The 20,599-nt window shown below is 52.8% G+C and overlaps 1 protein-coding gene across 2 annotated transcripts in view; it reads right to left on the bottom strand.

The window, feature by feature from the left end:
- The window catches only part of TSPAN15 (tetraspanin 15), a 54,481-nt gene that overhangs the window by 16,365 nt on the left and 17,517 nt on the right, over positions 1-20,599 (bottom strand). Inside the window, exons 2-3 of one of the 2 annotated variants that reach the window (XM_004617116.2) lie at positions 12,945-13,130; positions 11,788-11,862 (exon numbers count right to left, since the gene is read on the bottom strand). The exons of the other annotated variant lie outside the window; for it this stretch is intronic. Of the exons in view, the coding sequence (XP_004617173.1) occupies positions 11,788-11,862; positions 12,945-13,130 (261 nt within the window). The remainder of the gene's footprint in view (positions 1-11,787; positions 11,863-12,944; positions 13,131-20,599) is intronic. 2 annotated transcript variants of the gene reach the window in all.

Below are 20,599 nucleotides of genomic sequence, written 5' to 3'. Positions count from 1 at the left end.
AGAATCAGCTACTGTCTGTCTGTCTGTCTGACTGGCACCGAGAAACTCCCTGCATTAACTAGTGATTGTGCCAAGTCTGTACGCGCGGGCCTTTCTGTCAGAAACCTTCCTTGTTAGCTGAGAGATGTTCTCACAGGTCTTGCATCTAACCTGTGGAAGCACTTTGTGAGTGCTCCTGGGGTTGGTGAGGTGGCAGGCCGGCCAGCGGGGGCAGGGCTGCGTGCATCTGAGGAACAGGAGCGGGCAGGTTGCTCCCCAGTGGGGAGCCAGGGAACAGGAAGCCAATGCACAGGGGTTACTCCTAGCTCTGCACTCAGGAATTACTCCTGGCAGTGCTCAGGGGACCATATGGGATGCTGAGAATTGAACCCGGGTCGGCCACATGCAAGGCAAGCACCCTACCCACTGTGCTATCGCTCCAGCCCCGGAAGCAGCTTTGAAGGGCAAGGGCGCGCGGCTGAACAGAGGGGCAGCGGGGTGGGGGACAGAGTTCAAGACTCGCCTAAGGGTCTGTGTCCACTACCAGGCTGCAGGCGGTGCTGGCTGACCGTGTCCTCAGTCACTGCCTAGCCGGGCTCACGTGCCTATCAGACTCACCGGAGCAGGAAGGAGGGAAGGGGACCCTCAGTGAGTGACCTACAGGGAAAGTTCATCCTGGCCCCGGGCCTGGCTCCTGAAAAAGGCCCCATGTGCAAACCAGCCCCCGCACTAGAGGCCTCGCCGACGGGCAGACCCAAGGGCCCTGGAGCCAACCAGGATGGCCTCCCCCTCCCCATGGGTGGTTCCCAGGCTGGGGTGTGGGGTAGAGACTGTCTCTGCCTCCGTCCAAAGGGGCTTCACTCTGCGGCTTGGCAGAGAAGAGGGAATCTTGGCTTCCTTGGCTATACCAGGAGCCAAGGACAGTGCCACCCCTGCCCTGGAAAACCAGGTCATGCCCGCAGGGACGGCTCCAAGAAGGACAGAAAACCACCCTCCGCCACTGGCTCAGGCCCTGGAGGCCCCGAGCAGACGGAGGCAGGAATCTGAAGTCTTCGGGGCTGGCCTGGCACACTGTTCCAGAGAACTGTCCCACAAGGCCGGGGAGATGGCAGCAAGGGCTGGAGCATGTAGGGTGCCTGCAGGGGCCTGGGCTCCACCCCCATCTCTCTGGGTCCCCCGAGAACTGCCAGAAGTGACCCCTGAGCACTGCTGGGCCTAGTCTCAAAACACAAGCAGAACCAAGCCAAAGAACTGTTCTTTCCAGTTCTCTCTCGACACCTGCTTGGCTGGTTTGGTCTGGTTCGGGGGCCGCATCCAGCAGTGCTCAGTGACTGCCCCCGGGGGTGCCTGGGTGGGGGGACTGGCAGGGGGTCAGTCTTTGACATTGACTTTTGTTTTAGTTTTGGTTTGGTTTTAGTTTGGGGGCCACAGCCAGTGATGCTCAGAGCGTATTCCTTAGGGATCACACCTGGTGGGTCTGGGGGAAGCCATATGGGATGCCAGGGGGAACCCGGGTTGGCTGCAGGCAAGACCAACGCCCCCCCCTGCTGTGCTATCCGGCCCTCAGCCCTTGCTATTTAGTCTAAAGACTAGCAGGCTGCTCCTCTCCCCTTTCAGCAAGGCCCACAGAGTGTGTTCAAATGAAGGTGGTGCTGTAGGGGTGAGGAGTGGGGGGGAGGGGACTGGCCAGACTCTGGAGGAGCAGGGAGAGGAGGAAGGGGCAGCGGGAGTGGAGGTGGCCGGGCCGCCTCGGGCTGCTGGCCAGCTCCCAGCAACTCCCGCATTCGCTTGCGACCGGACCCGGGGCCTCGTGAGAACAAAAGCTGGCCCAGTTCACATACCGGGGAGCCAGGGAGTTGGGAAGGGGGTCAGCGGGGGGTGGTGCTTCTTCCTTCATGCTGCCCCTGGCCTGGCCTCTGCTGCCCTCTGCAAGGGGGACAGCCTCTCTGGAGAGCGCCGGGGGGCGGGACGGGGCCAGGACAGGACGCAGCAAGGACCTCAGCCCAGCTGTCACCCTGTTTCGGCTCTTCCTCTGCCCCAGCCGGAAGTCATGGGTGGGGGCCCCAGGCTAGGGGTCGAGGAGAATGAGTGCTCCCGTTCCCACCCCCAAACACCTTTCAGCTTGTCTGTCTGTCCATCTGCCGCCTGCAGCAGGCCCCAGCCGGGTGGGGGTGTGGCTGGCCCGAGCAGTCTTCCTGTGAGCTGCACATTCTCCGCCTGTGGCCCCCGCTCCCTGCCCGCCTCAGGGCCAGGCCCAGGGCTGCCCAGGGCCTCTGCGGGTGGAAGAAGCATCTGGGCGCTGTCCACCCGCTGTGGCTTGGCGCTGGCCGAGGCACCCTCCTATGCCGGTCAGGCGAGAAGTTGCTGTTTCCCAAAGGCTCCGACGGTCAAGGGAAATAGACCTTGGGTGGGGGTTCAGATGTGGCTCCCCTGTGGGTCAGAGCCATCCACCCGCACCCCGGACACTGCCAGAGGGGCCAGGACACGCCCGGCGGGCAGCAGGTATCCTGCTGGAATGCTGCCAGCTTTTCCTCCCCCTGCCCGGGTGCCCTGAGCACGGCCCAGCTGGCCAGCAGACAGCTCACCCCGCCTCAGGGGCGGGCAGAGAGTTGCTTCCTTGCGTGGGGGGGTCTGTTTATCTGACCTCACTCCCTGCCGCCATGTCTGTGCCTTCCTAGAGCAAAATGATTAGCCTGTGGTTTGCCCTCATCTGCCACAAGTGCACTCTCAGATCTGACAGGCAGAGTCTGGAGCCACAGACTACACTTGGTCCAGGGTGGCTCAGAGAACCCAGCTTAGCCTCTTCGTGAGGAAAACAGAACTAAAACCTCACCGCCTCCTGGAAGCGGGCCAGGATTACACCTCACCTTCTTCTTTATCTCCCACTACCCATTTTCCTCGCTTAGGACAATCCAAGCTGGGCTCCTTCCCCAGCCTCACAAATGCCTGTCTCCTGTTGAACAAAAGCACATGGCACTGGAATTGATGTGGCATTTTCCCTCCTGAATATACATGTTCAGCGATGGAGAGAGTACAGGGGTTAGGGCACTGGCTTTGCACGCGGCTGACCTGAGAGGGGTCCTGGGCTCTGCAATGATCCTGAGCACCACCAGGGGTCACTCCGAGCACAGAACCACAGATAGCCCCCGAGCATTCTGCAGGTATGCCTCCCTGAGCAGACCGCCCCCCTCAATGTTACCTAGTTCCACCCCTCAGAGGAATAAAAGTTAATATGCTAATATGCCTATTTCCAGGCCTGTGAGATCTTAGCACACGTGTAGCTTTTTGTGACTTTGAGCCACACCTGGCTTTCCCCGGAGCTTACTCGTGGCTCTGCACTCAGGGATCATGCCTGGTGGTGCTCAGAGGACCACATGAGACGCTGAAGACTGAGCCAAGATTGGCCACTCGCAAGGCCAGCACCCTCCGTGCTGTACTATCACTCTTGCTTCGGCCCACGTTTAATAGCCCAATTTTAATTATTTCGAGCCTGGGGAGACGATGCAAAGGGCTGACAGGCATGATTTGGTTCCAGGACGCCTGGGCTGATTCCTGGTTTTGCATGGTCCCTTGAGCACTATGTCAAGAGCAACCTGCAAATGAAGAGGGGAGGAAAAAGATGATCTGAAATTGTGTGTCAGAGCACATGTCAGAGCCCCCGAGGCTCCAGGGAGAGCTACCGGGTGGTCCCCGGCTGTAGCCCCAAACCCTCCTCTGACAGGGTCCCATGAGGACCCTAGAGAAAGGATCATGGCCCCTTCCCCCATGGAGCTTCCACATCCTTAACATCCGGAGACCCTCACCCTGGACCTTGGAGTCCCAGCACACTAACCTAGGGTATTTTTTTTTCCATTTGCCATGAGCCCCCACCCCCCACCCCACTGCCCCAAGGGCACTGGCCCATGAGAATCAGACTTAGTGCAAACACACCAACAAACAAAGGTGTTCACTGGCCAAGCGCTTATTAGAACCCTCCATGCTGCGCACCCAGACCGGGGCCTGTGCTCCCCCCCACCCCAGGATGCGCCAACCCCAAACCTCTGGAAAGCCCCAGGCTGGCAGGGAGCCCGACTGGCCGCACAGAAAAACTCCCTTATGGACACATGGAAAAACCATCTCTGTCCCCTCCAGCCTGCTGAAAAATGGACCCGGACTCTGGGCCAGTCGGCTCAGTGCAGATGGTCCAGAGATGGGGGGGCGGGGGCAGGGGGCAAGACTGGGAAAACCAGAGGCAAAGGGAAGATTGAAAGGCAATAAAAAAGAGACAGACCCAGGGGAAGCACAAGATGCCAGCGCTTTGGGGAAACAGCAATCACAGTTCTAAGAAGGAAGTCTACAGTGCAAGGCTGCAAGAGCTCAAATAAACCACTCACCTTTTTTGTTTATTTGGTGTGTGTAGGGGGGCTGCTGCCAGGTGCTGCCCAGAGACACAGGCAGGTGTGTATTTGTCAGTGTGCAGATCGTTACAACATGTCATTCCACCAAAAGTTTACATTCGGTAGACTGGGAACACCTGTAAAGGCGATTAGAGGCCGCCCCAAAAGCCTTCATCCCTCTCAGAGAGCCCGGCAAGCTACCGAGAGTATCCCACCCTCACAAAGAGCCTGGCAAGCTACCCGTGGCGTACTCGACATGCCAAAAACAGTAACGATGGTCCTCAATCCCCTGACCCCGAAAGAGCCCCCAATACTAGCACGCAACAGGGACGAATGGAGATGTAACTGGTAGCCGCTCGAGCAAATCAATGAACAACGGGATGACAGTGATACAGTGATGGGGGGAGGGGGAGGGTGCATGCCCAGCGATGCTCAGCAGTGACTCCTGGCAGTGCTTGGGGGACCATGTGGGATGCCGGGGATTGAAACTGAGTCAGCTGTGTGCAAGCACCCTACCTGGCGTGCCATCTCCTGGCCCCTAAACTGTCTAACTTTATACTTAAGGTACTAAAAAGAACAAACTGAGCCCACAGTTAGAAGGGAGGAAATTTTTTAAAAATAAAAAATATGTGTGTAAATAAAGTAATCGGAGACTAGAAAGTTAGTAACCAAAAAAGAAGAAGAAAAGACCCTCTAATGTAAGAGTTGGGGCCTTGGGAGACCCTCAGAGACTTAGGGCACCTGCCCCGAGTGAAGGCCTCGCACTCAGGCCTGACAGCTCTGCTGCCTGCTACTGGCGCCTACGTGACTTCCTACCACTGCAAAACCAGGGTGCTGTGGCAGGAAGTCACACTTAAAATGATGTGCGGACGCTGTGGCCCCAAAGTCTGACCACTCTAGCAGGCGACTGCGCAAGAACCCCAGGGATGCCCCGTGGGCACTGTGGACAGGGTAAGTACCGCAATGCCCGGAGAGCAGCGTAACTTAAAGGGGTGAGAACCCGGCTGGCACCAAAGCCAAGCATCAAGCACAACCTGGTGTGTGACCCTCGGCGGGCACTACAGCTAAATGCACCGCAGCCAGGCGAGGGTGCGACCCTTGCTGCCACAACAGCAAAAGGGAGGGAAAGGGGGAAAGAAAAAAAGGTGAAAAAAATTTTTGAAAGATGTGGCCCACCTTGGTTCAGTTCATCACATGTGGTCCCCCGAGCACTGCTCACTTCTGAGCACAGAAGCCCAGAACAGCCCCTGAGCACTGCAGGGTGTGACCCTCCCCCAAATAAAAGCAGGTTTCTTTGGAAGAACATAAAGCTGATGGGTCTTTAGAAAGACTTTAGTCTTTTTTAAAATAAAAAGACTCAAAGTTGGAAATGAAAGGGGAGACATTACTGATATAAAATATCAAGGGTCATAACAGACTGATAAGTAACTATACACTGAAAACTGATAACTTAGAATAAATGGATAAATTTCTAGAAACACACACCCTACCTAGACAAAATCATAAAGAAACAGAACCTGAGAAGGCAAAAAACAAATAAGAAGATGAGGCAGTGAAAAAGACTTCCGACAGACTCTAGGGTTAAGTGACTTCCATGGTGAATCAAATATCCAAAGAAAAATTAATAATGATCCTTATCAAATTATTCCATGTCATTGAGAAGGAGGGCATTTTCCAAACTCATTTATGAGGGCATTTATGAGCATCATAAGTCTGGTGCTAAAGCCAAACAAGAACATTACAAGAAAAGAAAATTATAGACAATATTTCTAGTGAGCCTAAACATAAAAGCTCTCAACAAGATCATAGCAGCTGGGATTTAACAGCAGATGGTCACAGTGGGGGGAAGGGGGAGAGGGCAGTTAAGGCAGAGAAGGAACCACTATGACAATGACAGTTGGAAATGATCACTCTGGACAAGAACTGAGTGCTGAAAGTAGGTAAAAGGATACACATGATAACCCTACAGTGCCTGTACCACAAACTATAATGAGAATGAGAGAGAGGAAGAGAGAGAAAGAGAGAGAGACAGAGAGAGAGAGAGAGAGAGAGAGAGAGAGAGCCTCCTGTAGAGGCAGACTTGGGGTGAGAGGTGGTAGGAGGGAAACTGGGGACATTGGTGGTAGAAAATGTACACTGGTGAAAGGATGGGTGTTAGAACACTATTTGACTGAAATTCAATCATGGGCAACGTTTTAATTGTTTTTCTCACAGTGATTTAATAAAAAAAAAATTTAAAGATTGAACAGCAGAGTAAAAGGCTCATATTCCATGAGCAAAAGAGGCTTATTCACAAGTTCTAGGGATGGTTTAGTATTAGCAAATCAATAGATGTGATACACCATATTAACAAAATGAGGATAAAAATAATTTCATTAGAGAAAGAAAGCAATAAGATCCAACATCCATTTACAGTTTTTAAAAATTCCTCACTAATGTGTATAAAAAGGAACACACTTCAACATAATAAAGGTCATACATGACAAGTCTACAGATAACATCAAACTCAATGTGAAAAGCTGAAAGTTTTTCCTCTAAGCCCAGAAAGAGCCAAGGTACTCACTCTTACCACTTGGGTTCAACATAAGACTTCCAGTACTTTGCCTAAGCAATTAGGAAAGAAAAAGAATTAAAATTATCTCAATCAGAACCCCCCCAAAAAGTGAAATTATCTATTTGCATATGGTATGTCAATAAATAAAGAGAAAATTCTAAAATCTCCAGGAAAAAAACAAATTCAATAAAATTATAGGGTACGAAGATCAACATATAATAATCAGTTGCATTTATATACACTAACAATGAACTAATCAAAGAAAAAATTGAGAAAAATCTCATTAACAATGGTAATCAGAAAGAAAGTTTACTTTTGGATGAACTTATCCAAAGAGTAAAAAAAACTATATTAAAATCAATTAAACATTTATGAAAGGAACTAAAACTGACATAACAGGAAAGATATTGCTCATTCATAGATTCAATAATTAATATTATTAAAATGTTATACTACTTAACATGATCTACTAGAGTCAATGCAATCCCTATTAAAATTCTAATAAATTTTTTTTGAAATAGGAAAAGAATCACAAAGTTAATATGAAGTTACAAAAGATCCAAAGAACCAAGGAATTCCTAAGAAGAACAAATCTGGAACATCTGATACTTCCTAATTTCAGAATATATTCCAAAACTACAGCTACCCAAACAGTATGGGATTGGCATAAAAACAAATAGTGTAGCAAAACAAACAGTCTGGAAATAAACCCCATATATACATAGAGCGACTCAGAGTCTCCTGTCCCTGAGTCTGGCTGTCTTCACTGGGGCCCCACAGAGGGGGACAGGTTGAGTTTCCCTCCCCGCCCTGAGCAGAGCCCTGGCAGCCGAAGACCTCTGGAACCCAGCCACAGCCATGCTCAAGGCCACTCTCCACACACTTGGATGAGCCTCACACATGAAAAAACCGGCAGAGGAACCCAGGTGTCCAGGACCCGGGGCTGAGATCTCCAAGCTTGCTCGGATTGGGACTGGGCCTCCTCCACCCAGATGCCCCTTTTTCCAGTAGCTTGGCAGCCACACCCACAAACTGCCCCTGGCACCGTGTAATCCCATCAATGGCCAAGATCCAGAGACTATAAAACAAAGCTCCCGGAAACACGTGGCCACATTCACGGCCACATGACCTCTTATTGTCTAGTTCTCCCTCTCAGAGAACCAGCAAGCTACCCAGAGTATCCTGCCCACACTGCAGAGCCTGTCAAGCTCCCCATGGCGTATTCGATATGCCAAAAATAGTAACAATGATGGGTCTCATTCCCCTGACCCTGAAAGAGCCTCCAATGTGGCACCATTGGGAAGGACGAGTAAAGAGAGGCTGCTAAAATCTCAGGGCTGGGACGAATGGAGACGTTACTGGCGCCCGCTCGAGCAAATCAATGAACAACGGGATGACAGTGATACAGTGTGATACATGGTAAGTTAAATTTTGATAAGAGCACCAAGAAGACTCACTTAAAGTATTGACTCTTCAACAGATGTTATTTGTAAAACTGGATAACCCCAATCAGAATAATGAAATTGGATCTTTAGCTTACAATGTGAATAAAATACGTACATGTTAAATCATTAATTTCTAGAACAAAACAGAGAAGAAAACATTGGGCTTGGCAATGAATTTTTAGATTTGACACCAAACAGGTAACAAAAGCAAAATTAACCAAGTGGGACTACATCAAACAGAAGCTTCCACAGGAGCAAAGGAAACCATCAAAACTGAAAAGAATGAGAAAATATTTGTAAATGTCTGACATGGGTTTCATATATAAAGCATATAAGGGACCCTTATAACTTAACAGCAAAAGTAAAAAATAATCTGTTTTTATTTTAGTTTTTTAATGTAAAATGCTTCCATTAGGAAATATGGGAGAGGAGACTGTGAAGAGAGAATCCCATATAGACATTTCATATCCCAAATGGGATGCAGGGCCCCGGAAAGGAGGGTATCCTGATTGGTAAGTGGGCAGAGGGCCTGAGTAGATGTTTTTCTAAAGAAGAAATACAAATGTCCAAGAAGCAACTGAAAAAATGCTCAACAACATTAATCCTCAGGGAAATGAAAATCAGAACCACAGTGAGGTATCACCTCCACCTGTTCGAATATCTTTTATCAAAAAATCAAGGATCGGGGCTGGAGTGATAGCACAGCGGGTAGGGCATTTGCCTTGCACGCGGCCAACCGAGGTTCAAATCCCAACATCCCATATGGTTCCCTGAGCACCGCCATGGGTAATTCCTGAGTGCAGAGCCAGGAGTAACCCCTGTGCATCGCTGGGTGCGACCCCCCACAAAAAAAAGCAAAAAAAATCAAGGATCAACCAACACTAATGAGGAGAAAAGGGGACCTTTGTACACTACTGCTAGGAACGTAAACTGGAACAGTCATTAGGGAAAACAGCGTGAAGAGTTCTCAAAAAATTAAAAACAGAGCCATATGACCCAGAAATCCCACTCCTGGGCGTTTAACCAAAGGAGAGGAAATCACTATCTCCAAGGCCTATGCCAGGGAGAATATTCCCACATCCACTACAGCATTTTCCACAATAGCTAAGATGAAAACAACCTGGTGGCCATCTTCAGACACATGGGTAAAGGAAATGGGATAGACAGACATAGATTAGTAACATTTAACTAAGTCTTCCATACTTAGCTACCTATGAAGAAGAGTTGTGTACTTAAATAGTACTATACATGCATCTATATACATATATTAAACTATATTAAATATAGTTAAGTATATGTAATATTTTGATATTAATCAATAACCATGTTACTAATATTAATGTTGATTGTAATAATAATGTTTTATATTTTATATTTACATATAAAATACATTCTTGAATCTATTTAAATATATAATTAAATATATAATAGAATATAAAATGTATAAATACATAAATAAATTTGTATATAAATAAACAATATATTTGGAATCTGATATATTTAAATATATTTAAATCTGATGTGTTTAACTATGTCTTACAATATAGTTAAATACATTTAAATATATTCTGATACATTCTGATATATTTAAATGTGTTTGAATAAATGCATTTAAATATATCAGATTTATTTAAATGTATTTGAATGTGTTTGCATACATGGAGATATGTTTAAATATACATTTGGACTCTTCCTCTATACAGAAGAAGGAAATTCTGCCATATATAACCATATGGGTAAACCTCGAGGATCTCATGCTACATGAAATAAGACAAAGGCAAATACTATATAAAATCACTTACAAATTGAGCCTTAAAAAAAGTCAAGCTCCTGGAACCAGAGTAGAGAAATGATTGCCGGGGAAGGGAACACGGGTGGGTACTGTGCTGGCTAAGGAGAACAGACTTTCAGTCCCGGATGAATAAAGCATGAGGGCCTAAGGGACAGGATAGTGACAAGTAATAATTCTGTATTTAAGACTCAAAATTGGCAGAGAATAGATCTTAAATATTTTCACACACACACACACACACAAACACACACACACACACACACACACACAAATTTACTGGGGCCAGAGAGATAGAATCCGCCAGGTGAACTTGCCTTGCATGCAGACCCCAGCATGACACATGTCCCCTGTGCCCACCAGGAGTGATCCCTGAGAACAGCGTCAGCAGTAAGCCCTGAGCACTGCCAGGTGTGGCCCAAATGCTCCCCTACACCCCCCAAACATAAACTGTAAGGTCATGGATGTGTTAGTTAACTTTATTACAGTACTCATCTAATAATGCACATATGTCAAACTATCACATGTATGGTTTAAATATATTATCATTTTATTCCGTAAACTGGGTGGAGGGGATAAATATTAAAAGGTGGGACTGGAAAGCGCCTTTTAATATTTTAAAGGTGAGCTCCTCTGCCTTGCTCTGTACTCTCAGAAGGGTTCTCAACTCTGTGCCTCGATGCCCCCAGCTGTGAGGGGGTCTCCCCTTCCGCCTCTGAGGCTCACAGCACAGGGAGAGAGCCCCGCGTCCCAGGGGTGGAGCACATGTGAAACTGAGGGTCTCCTGGGCCCAGGAGGAGTCTGGTGGGACTCAGCTCTGTTGGGAAGAGCTGCGTTGGGCCTTAGCCCCAGGCACCTGCCCAGGAGGCGAGGCGGAGGCTGCGAGGCCTGAGCGGCAAACAGCCTCCCCTCCAGCTTGGGCCAGGAGACGGCCAAACTCTCCTCTCTTTGCCAGGCCCGGCATTAGCTCAGGAAGGCCTGCCAGGAGCTGGAAACGGGCAGGACCATCCGTGTGGCCCTCACCCACCCTCCAGGGACCAACCCTGGGCACGCGCTGAGGACCTGACTGGCCCAAAGCCTCAGTGTGGCCCAGGGCCTGGCAAGGAAGGAGCCAGAGACCGGAAGCAGGCCCTTCCCATGTCCCCAGGCCCTGCCGCCTCCTCAGCCAGAGCCTCACGCCCTCCCGGGGCCGCCACCCTCCCCTCCCTGCTGCTCTCCCCAAAGACCTCCCTGCCCCTTCTCTACTTGGCAGCCAGAGCAAACACAGACCCCAAATCACCTCACGCCGCTCCCCCACATCAAACCCGCCAGAGACCTGTGATGAATTCCACGGCCAGCAAGGAGCTGGGCGTGGCCTGGCAATCCCCACCTCGTGGTCACCTGCCCCATCCTTCCTGCCTCGGTGGGTCTCTCCCCCGGGGCCTCTTTTCCCTTTGCACCTCCTGGCACCACCCCCCACCTGCGCCAACCCCCCCCCCCCCCCCCCGCCCACCAGCTCCAGTCATTGTCCCATTGCTCGTACTCTGGTTTCCTCGCTCCGTGCCCAGCTCCCCCTCAGACTGGGGGCAGAGCTACTCTTGGTCAGGCACACGTGCGGGCACAGCCGACTTCCCCGCCCACACCAGCACCCTGAGGACTGGGTACCTGGTTCCGGAAGGTCAAGGCCACCACGCCGCCAATGAGCTCGATGATGAGGCAAATCCCCAGGACATACATAAACTGAAAGACAAAGTTCTGAGATTCATCTAGAAGGTCAGGGAAGCAGCGCAGGCCAGTGGTCCCTTCCTGCCCCTGCCAGAGCCTCTCGCCCCTTCCTCCCAGGGGTCACACAAGGCCTGAAGAGATGGACCCCAGGAAAGTCCCTCTCCGGAGCGAGGGGTCAAGAAGAGCGACTCAGCCATCAGGCCAGAGTGTTCTGGATGAAGGAGAACTCGGTAGGGTCTGGGTGGGAACCCCTCAGCCCCTAGCCCCATGAGGGGAGTGGTCCTCGCTCCAGCTGGGCCCCGCTAAGGACACTCCCCAGGATCAGTTACCACTTTACCCAGTCACCCAGACCCCCCAGGGGCAGAGGGGATGCCCGAGGCTCAGAGGAGAGGCAGCCCACCCTGCCCTGAGTCAGAAAACAGGCTCGTCCCTGCCAGACAACTTACAGGGCTTTCAGGGGCTTCCCTAGTGAGGGCAGACAGTGAGGTCAAGTGGGCCTGTGGCAGCAGAGGAAATAAACAGACCCCACTGAGGGAGGGGGAGCCGCCCTCAGCCCACGGCCAGGGGGACAGATGGGATGGGTTCCATCCTGGACCCCATCGCAGGCCCTCAGCACACAGGACCACAGAGCCCTGAAGCTCAGGCCAAGGGGAAGGATGCCTGATGCAGAGCCGTGGGGTCGAGGCTGCTGGGGCCCAAGGCGAAGAGAAGGAACCCGCGGGCAAAGCTGAACACCGCAGCTAGGACCCGGCGAGAGTGGGCCCCGAGGCCAGGGGCGGGGAGCTGGTCACAGGACCAAAGGACCCCCATCTACAGTCTCTGTTCCTGTCCTTTGCTCCCCCCTTGCTGGGGGGGCCTCCTCCTCCCTGTGAGACCGAAGCCAGTGTAGACTTGAAGCAAACGAGTATCACTGCATCTTTGGCACCCAGAAGCAGTCTTGACATGCTGTGGACAGAGCACTGGTCCAGAGAGCCCTCTAGAAGAGCTGACTAGGAGGATCCAGGAACGGTGCTCTCTAGGAGCAGTCTCAGGGTCCCCATGACCTGCCCCCCAATCCCTGCCAGGGAAGCCGGGAGGCCCCAGGGGGGCTGACTCACCGACTGGAGAAGGCAGAGGTTGTCTCGGAGGGACGCCAGCACGCCCACAAAGGACACGATAAACATAACCACGCCCAGGAGGATGAGGATGATGGCAGGGGCCAGAAAGGCGCTCTCCAGGGTCTTGTACTTCTGCCGCTCCACCTCCGCATAGATGCCCACGGACAGCACCAGGGCCCCGAACAGCTGCGTGGGAGAGCGAGAAACAGGGACAACCGTCACTTGCTGGCCCCACAAAGCTTGCCGGAAGGCCATGCCTATGCCACAAGGGGGTTGACCCCAAATGACCACACACGGGAGAACTTGTCATGGGCTGAGTTATGCCCCCCTAAATTCACAGCTGCATACTCAGCCCCCAAACCTCCAATGGGACGGTATCCAGAGCCGGTAACAAGGTGATCAAAAATATCAAAATATAAAGCAAAAAGAAAAAAAGAAAGAAAAAGGGGCTGGAGCGATAGCACAGTGGGTAGGGCATTTTTCTTGCACGCGGCCGACCCGGGTTCGATTCCCAGCATCCCATATGGTGCCCCAGCATAAAAAATTACCAGGAGTAATTTTTTTTTCAAATTTTTATTTATTTTTATTAATTTATTTTTTTATTAATGAATCACCATGAGGGTACAGTTACAGATTTACAAATTTCCGTGCTTGTGTTTCAATTATACAATGCTTGAGTAACCATCTCTTCACCAGAGCCCATTTTATTTATTTATTTATTTATTTATTTATTTTAGTTTTTTTTTAAATAAATTTATTTATTTTTAATTAATGAATCACCATGAGGGTACAGTTACGGATTTATACACATCTGTGCTTATGCTTCCCCCATACAAAGTTCGGGAACCCATCCCTTCACCAGTGCCCATACTCCACCACCAGTAAACCCAGCATCCCTCCCATCCTCCCCAATCCCATCTCCCCCCACCCCACCCTGTCACTGTGGCAGGGCATTCCCTTCTGTTCTCTCCCTCTAATTAGCTATTGTGGTTTGCAATAAAGGTGTTGAGTGGCCACTGTGCTCAGTCTCTAGCCCTCATTCAGCCCGCAACTCCCTTCTCCCACATGGCCTTCAACTACATTATAGTTGGTGATCCCTTCTCTGAGTTGCCCTTTCCCCAGAATGTGAGGCCAGCCTCCTAGCCATGGAGTCAACCTACTACCAGGAGTAATTTTTGAGTGCAGAGCCAGGAGTCATCCCTGAGCATTGCCGGGTGTGACCCAAAAGCAAAAAAGAAAAAAAATGAGACTAACACCCAAGGACAGTAGACACAAGGGCCAGGAGGATTTCTCCATGGTTGGAATCCTGCCTCATGAGCTGGGGGAGAAGGCAGCTGGGATAGAGAAGGGATCACTAAGTCAATGATGATAAGAGGGATCGCTCGGGAGGGAGATGTGTGCTGAAAGTAGACAAAGGACCAAATGTGATGGCCTCTCAGTATCTGTACTGCAAATCATAATGCCCAGAAGTAGGGAGAGAGTAAGAGGGAAATTGTCTGCCATAGAGGCAGGGGGTGGGACGGGCTGGAGGTAGCAGGAGGGATACTGGGGACATGGGTGGTGGAAAATGTATGCTGGTTGAGGGATGAGTTTCCGTCATTGCACTGGTGGAGGGATGAGTTTCCATTATTGCATGACTGAAACTCAAAACATGAAAACTTTGTAACTGTATCTCACAGTGATTCAATACAAAAAAAAAAGGTGATCAAGGCCTCAAGCAATATACAGTGGGGAGGGCACTTGCCTTGCACGCAGCCAACACGGGTTCGATCCCCAGCACCCCATATGGTCTCCAAGCCCAGCAGGAGTGATCCTGAGCAAAGAGCCAGGAGTAAGCCCTGAGTCCTGCCAGTATGACCCAGATAACAATGAATAGTAATAGATACTCGGGTTTGAAGGAGGTCGTCCAGGCAGGCCACACGAGGAGCGGTTAGGACACAGACAGACCCCACACCTAACCTAGGGCCACCTATGTGGGGACATGGGGAAGGGTGGGAAGGGGAAGGGAGAAGGGCGGCCCTCCACAAGGAGAGGGCTCGGAAGACAGGTGACTGCCGTCACCTTGCTCTTGAACAGTGAACCAATGTGGGTTGTGGCCAGGGGACTTGTTCAGTGGCCGTAGCAACCAACGGACTCTGCCTGGGAGTGCTGCCTGAGATGGGAGCACTGGGGAGCCGGGGAAACGCCCGCAGGTCTGATACGCTCACCGGCCTAGGGCCTTGGGCAGGCCTGTGAGTGTACCAGCCTGTCCCCTGAAAGATGGATCTGAAGAAACTGAGTTGTTTTTTTTTTCTTTTTGCAGGGCGCTAGTGAGGGCATGAGAGTGGCAAAACGCTGAACCCCCACAGGGCTGGGGCACATGGAAGTGACCTTTAGCTTGACCTTCAGGAAGGCCGAGGCGAGGGAGGAATGTCTAGGGGACTGGCTTTGCTAACGGTGGAAGGGTGACCAGTGTCATCGTGCCATGGGCAATACCACACAGTGTGGGGGGAAGGACCCCTGTTTTCTTTGCCTGATAACACCCCTATGAGTCCCCAGGACACTCTAAAGTCTGATTCCCAAGCCTCCCTTCCAGCCTCGGGGAGTCTGCACTGCCCCAGCCCTGAATTCAGCACGCCCTGCCCCCTGGCCTGCCCTCCACACTGGATGGGCCAGGTGACACCTCTTCGGGATGCTTCTCTGTGTGGACACAGTAAGAACCGCGCCCTCCCTCCCCCTAACAGCCTGCAAGCTTACACCATCCATCTGACGTCACCTTTGGTTCTTTATCCCTCTCAATCCACTTCAGCTGCACCAGTTCCTCCCTACTTGATGAACACACCAAGTGCACCCACCCCAGGACATTTGCATAGGATGTTTCCACTGCATGGAGTATGCTTGCTCCTGACATCCATAAGGCTCATGCTCTCCCTTCCTTCCTATCTTTGCTCAACTGTGATCTGCTCAATGAGATCTTTTGGGACCATCTTATTTAAAAGTGGAAAGCCCATCCCCCCAAACTCCTTTTTGGAGGGTGCCACCCAGCAGTGCTCAGGAGACGCAGGGGTCTCTCTTCTTAAGGGGCCAGGGCATGTCAGGGGTCAAACCACATGCCTGGAAGGCACTTTGCCCTGGCCTGTAGCTCAGGCCCCTCTCTTTCCCTGACTCCTTCCCCTGTTTCTGTCTCTCCTTTTCCAGTATTTAACATCCCACTTTTCCTCCCCCACCACTACGTAGGCTCTGTGCCAGGAGGGACCGTCCGATGTTCCCAGTCCTCACTGTGGCCGGAACCATCCTGCCTCGGGAGTCTGACCCACCAGGGTCCACAGTCACTGCGGAGAGTTCGGGAGCTTCTCCAGCTCACCCCCTATTGGGCTTGGTCCAACACCGACCTCCCAAGCCCTGCATGTCCCAGCACACTTCCTCCCTCTGACCACGGCGTCCCACACACGCCCAGTGGTGGGACAGGTGAGGGTTGCACACCGCACTGGGTGCTCGTGCCCTCGGCGGCCGTACCTGCTGGGGTTACACTCCGCTCAGCTGCAATGCTCGCGCTGGATCTGGCAGTGCCTCCTCCGGCCACCAGGGTGCTCCCTCTAGGCTCACCAGGTCACGGCGCTCACCCATCTCCTAGCTGCAGGGCTCACTAGGGCCTGCACCCCTCTAGTTGTGGGGCTGACACGTAGCTTGCAGCGCGGGGGTCACAGCCAGCAAAGTGGACAGGATCGCGCCAAGACTCAGCCACTGAGCCATCCCGCCTTCTCTGCCATCCCGGGATGCCGACTTTCTGGACCCCATGTTCCTGAGGGCAGGGACAACCCCTCGCGTCACTAGGCAGCTCCTAGACAGCTCCTCAGAGCCACAGCTGGTTGGGAAGCTGGCAGGAGGGAGGGACCGTGCCCGCAGGATGTCGGCAGGACTGTGTAGCCTGTCCCTAATGCCCACGAGGGGAACCCACGGGGCTACCATACAGTGGTCTAGCCTGGTCTTCAACGGACCCTCAGAGCAGCTGCCTGGGGCTTCATTTGAAAGGGCCCCAAGACCGTCTTGAGGAAAGGAAGTCTGTTCCCCCCTGAGCTCTGACAAGGAAGCCGAGGTCAAACAGACACACCAGCCTCTGGGGCAACAGGAGAACTGAGACTTAGCAGCTGCCGTCTTCCTCGGGGAAGACACTGCCCCTCCCCTGTGCCTGGCGGTCGTTCAGGGTTACTGCCACCCAAGCTCCGCCCACATCCAAAATTCAGGCTCTTTAAAAAAAATTTTAAACCTTCCAACACACATGGGCTCGGAAGTCCTGGAGGTTTTGGATGTAACTCAGCTGTCCACCACTTATGAGGCAGAGAGCAAAAACACAAGAGTGGATTAGCGCCATCAAAAAATGACCGACTTGGGTAAATATTAAAATGTATGAGGCAACACACACACACACACACACACACACACACACACACACACACACACACACACACACACCCTTCTACCGGAAATTAACTGTCCCTTTGATAAATAAAGATTAGCTAGTGGCTACCAGTTCAGTTCAGGCATCCAAACCCGGAACACATAGAAATGGCTGTTCCAGGTCATCCTAAGCCCTCAGGATCCTCTGAGAACCGAGGCAGAGTTCAGAAAAGCCCAACCCCCTTCTTCCAAATTGCTCACCCCTGACACTGAGGATCCAGAGATCCCTGGGCCCTGAGAATCATGGTTGAGAACCCCCACCCCCACCCCCACCCAGAGTGAAATCCTCTGTGTGGACAGGAAGTGAGTTAATATGCAAGGACGCCCTGTGCTTGAGGTGGGGGAAGGGGAAGTTTCATCTTCAAGCTTCAGAGAAAAGTGTGACTGGCCTCCTGGCGGGAGAGCATCTCCCTGCTTCCGGAACTGGTTCCCTAAGCTGCAAGAGTTCTGACCTCACCCACCACCATTCCTTGGTCCCCGTTGCTGTTGCTGCTGGAAGGTTCCTGCTTCGGGAACCATCCCCCACGCGACAAGGGGCCCCGGTTCCCAGCAAAGCTGACTGCGGCAGTGTCCTCTCCGTAAAGGCTGTCAGTAGTTCCTTCTATTTTTACAAGCTCCCCAGAGCCCTGGGGCCCATGCGGGAATGGCCTTGCTGGCAGGAAACGGGGCTTCCTTTGGGCCACCTCTCTCCTGCTGTGAAGCATCGCTTCCTTGCTTCCGAGCTAGTCCGATTTCCAGGCTGCCAAAGCTTGGGAACGTCCCCCGGCAAATGGGCAAATGCAAAGCCTCCTGCCAGGGGCCACATCCCCCACCTCTGCCCCAGCTGTCCCTGGAGCCATCTCGGGCCACTGGCTTGGGTTTTGTTTTTTCCCTCTGGTTCAACCAAAGGAGCTGCCAGCCCCGGCTCCCTGGCTGACCCCAGGTCACACTGGCCCGGGCTCTGCGTCCTTCATCCATGGCTGAGGGCGGTGGACAAGAGGGGCCGTCTGTATAATCTGTGTCGGGGAATTCAAGCCTTCCGACTGATATTTACGTCTGCTATGACATCCGTTTACGTTTCCATTTGGGTATAAAATGAACTGTCGGTGTTGGCGTGCAACCCCGTCCTAATTATAGCCCTTTGCCAGGCTGCCGGCCGCTGCCGCGCCAGGACAGGAAGTGTGGGACTATCTGTCAAGCAGGACAACTCCAGCTAAACAGGACCCGGGTGGCAGCTCTGGTGGCTCTGCCCATTTGGGGGCAAAGGGAGAAAGAAAGGGCCCGTCTGCCCTGAGCTAGGCCCAAACCTCCGGGCATGGCGCCCCCATCAACAGGCCGTCAGTAGCCTCTTCTGTTCTTAGAAGCTGGTAGACCAGAGTGAACCGGGTCAGGTAAGCCTCCGCCGCCGGCCGCATAGACAGCCCCTGGGCTGGGGATCTCTGCAAGGCCTGTACTCGCCTGTCAAGTACCCCCCAGACACTCACTAGGTCCTGTGCTGGGCCCCGTGGGGTTTAGCCACAGCCCTGAATACAGGAGAGATCGACAGGCCTAGAGCCTGGCTGTCTTGTTTGTTTGGGGGCCACACACAGTGCTGCTCAGGGCTCATGGATCACTCCAGGGAGGCTCAGGGGACCCTCTGAGGTATCAGGGATTGAGCCAGAGTCAGCCGCTTGCAGGGGAAACGCCTTAACCGCCGTGCTCTCTCTACACTCCCTACTCCCCCTTTCTCCCTCCCGGTTGTCTAGAGTTACCCTGAGTCTAGATACAGGGTGGGGTTGGGGATGAAGCCACGCTGGAGTCCAGGGTCCAGTGGACGGGGCCAGGGGTATGGGAACCGAAGACTGAGGAAGCTCACACCATTCCCTCTGGGGGGCTGGAGCAATAGCACAGCGGGTAGGGCGTTTGCCTTGCACGGGGCTGACCGGGGTTCGATTCCCAGCATCCCATATGGTCCCTGAGCACCGCCAGGAGTAATTCCTGAGTGTTTGAGCCAGGAGGAACCCCTGAGCATTGCTGGGTGTGACCCAAAAAAGTAAAAAACAAAACAAAACTGGTTCAGTGTCTGCCACCCGCCTCAGGCCTTTCTATGACCATCTGGGCACAGATGAGAAGAAACTTCCAGAAGCATTTCCAGGTGGGCCTGGGGAGGGCCTGCCCCACCTCACCTAACTAACCTGGGGTAGAAACTGCAGCCCTAGGGAAATGAACCTCTGAAAGAATCAACTGAGCACAGCGGTCTGTTTGGCAGCCACTGTGGATCCCGAAAATGCACGGACAGGGGTCCGCCCTGCCCACTGCACCTGCCAGGTCAGCGAACTCCCCTGGCTCAGCCCCACCAGAGCGAAACTCCTCATTGAGAACAGCCACAAGCCCAGAGCTAGGAGTGAATGCAGGTGGAGCAGGGAGAACTGGGGGTCGCAGGCTGGATGTGGGGAAACCAGTAACGAGATATTCTGAAACACGGCAGAGCAACTGCCCTCCGGGAAATCAGAAGGGGCCCTTTGCAGCGAGCTATGAAAGATGCTCTGGACAATGGGCCCAGCCGAGCCTCCCTGGGGGTCTCTGCCAGAGGGAGGGGGCAGAGGGCTGCTCACGCCACACACCCAAAGCAGAAGCCCCGGGGATCCTGTTCTGGAAGCTCGCCTCGTGGGCCTAAGGACCAGAGGGGCTCACGGTGAGTTTGAAAACTAGGGGAGCGGCCCAGGGAAGAAGGAGAGCCAAGAGCAAACCCCTCCCCCGCCCCCGAGACGGCATGTCTCCAGCACCCAACTCCTGGGGCCTGCTCGTCCCACCAGCCCTGGGCACGCTGGCCTTGGGGGGATTTACCCGCCCAGACCCAAGGCCTGAGTGACCCCAGGGCTAGCCTGACTCAGCAGCCAGCGGCCAATCAGACGGGAAGCCAGTGCTGCCAGGAATGCCCCAGGGGCGGCTCACCCCAGCAAAAGGTGGAGGCAGCTCTCCCACCGCCCCCCAACCAGGGGCAGTACCTGGCTCTAGCCCTGAGGGCAAGGAGTGGGTACTAGAGAGTGGGGACGTGGGCACGCTAGGGGTGCGGACTTGGGGTAACTAGGTACCTACCCTGTGCCAAACCATCCCGGTGACCCTTCCACCTGCTCCTGTGGCCCAGGAACTTCCCTGAGGCAGTGTGCAGTTGGCCAAGGCCTGCGCCCCCCAGAGCTGCACGCCACCAGCAGGGGCAGTGAGGGGTGGCCTGGGGACCCCCTTCTCAGTCCTCTTAA

This window comes from Sorex araneus, chromosome 5 (genome assembly GCF_027595985.1).
Source record: "Sorex araneus isolate mSorAra2 chromosome 5, mSorAra2.pri, whole genome shotgun sequence".
NCBI lineage: Eukaryota > Metazoa > Chordata > Mammalia > Eulipotyphla > Soricidae > Sorex > Sorex araneus.
The sequence above is the reverse complement of the archived record's forward strand: the minus strand, read 5'-3'. Positions and strand labels throughout refer to the sequence as shown.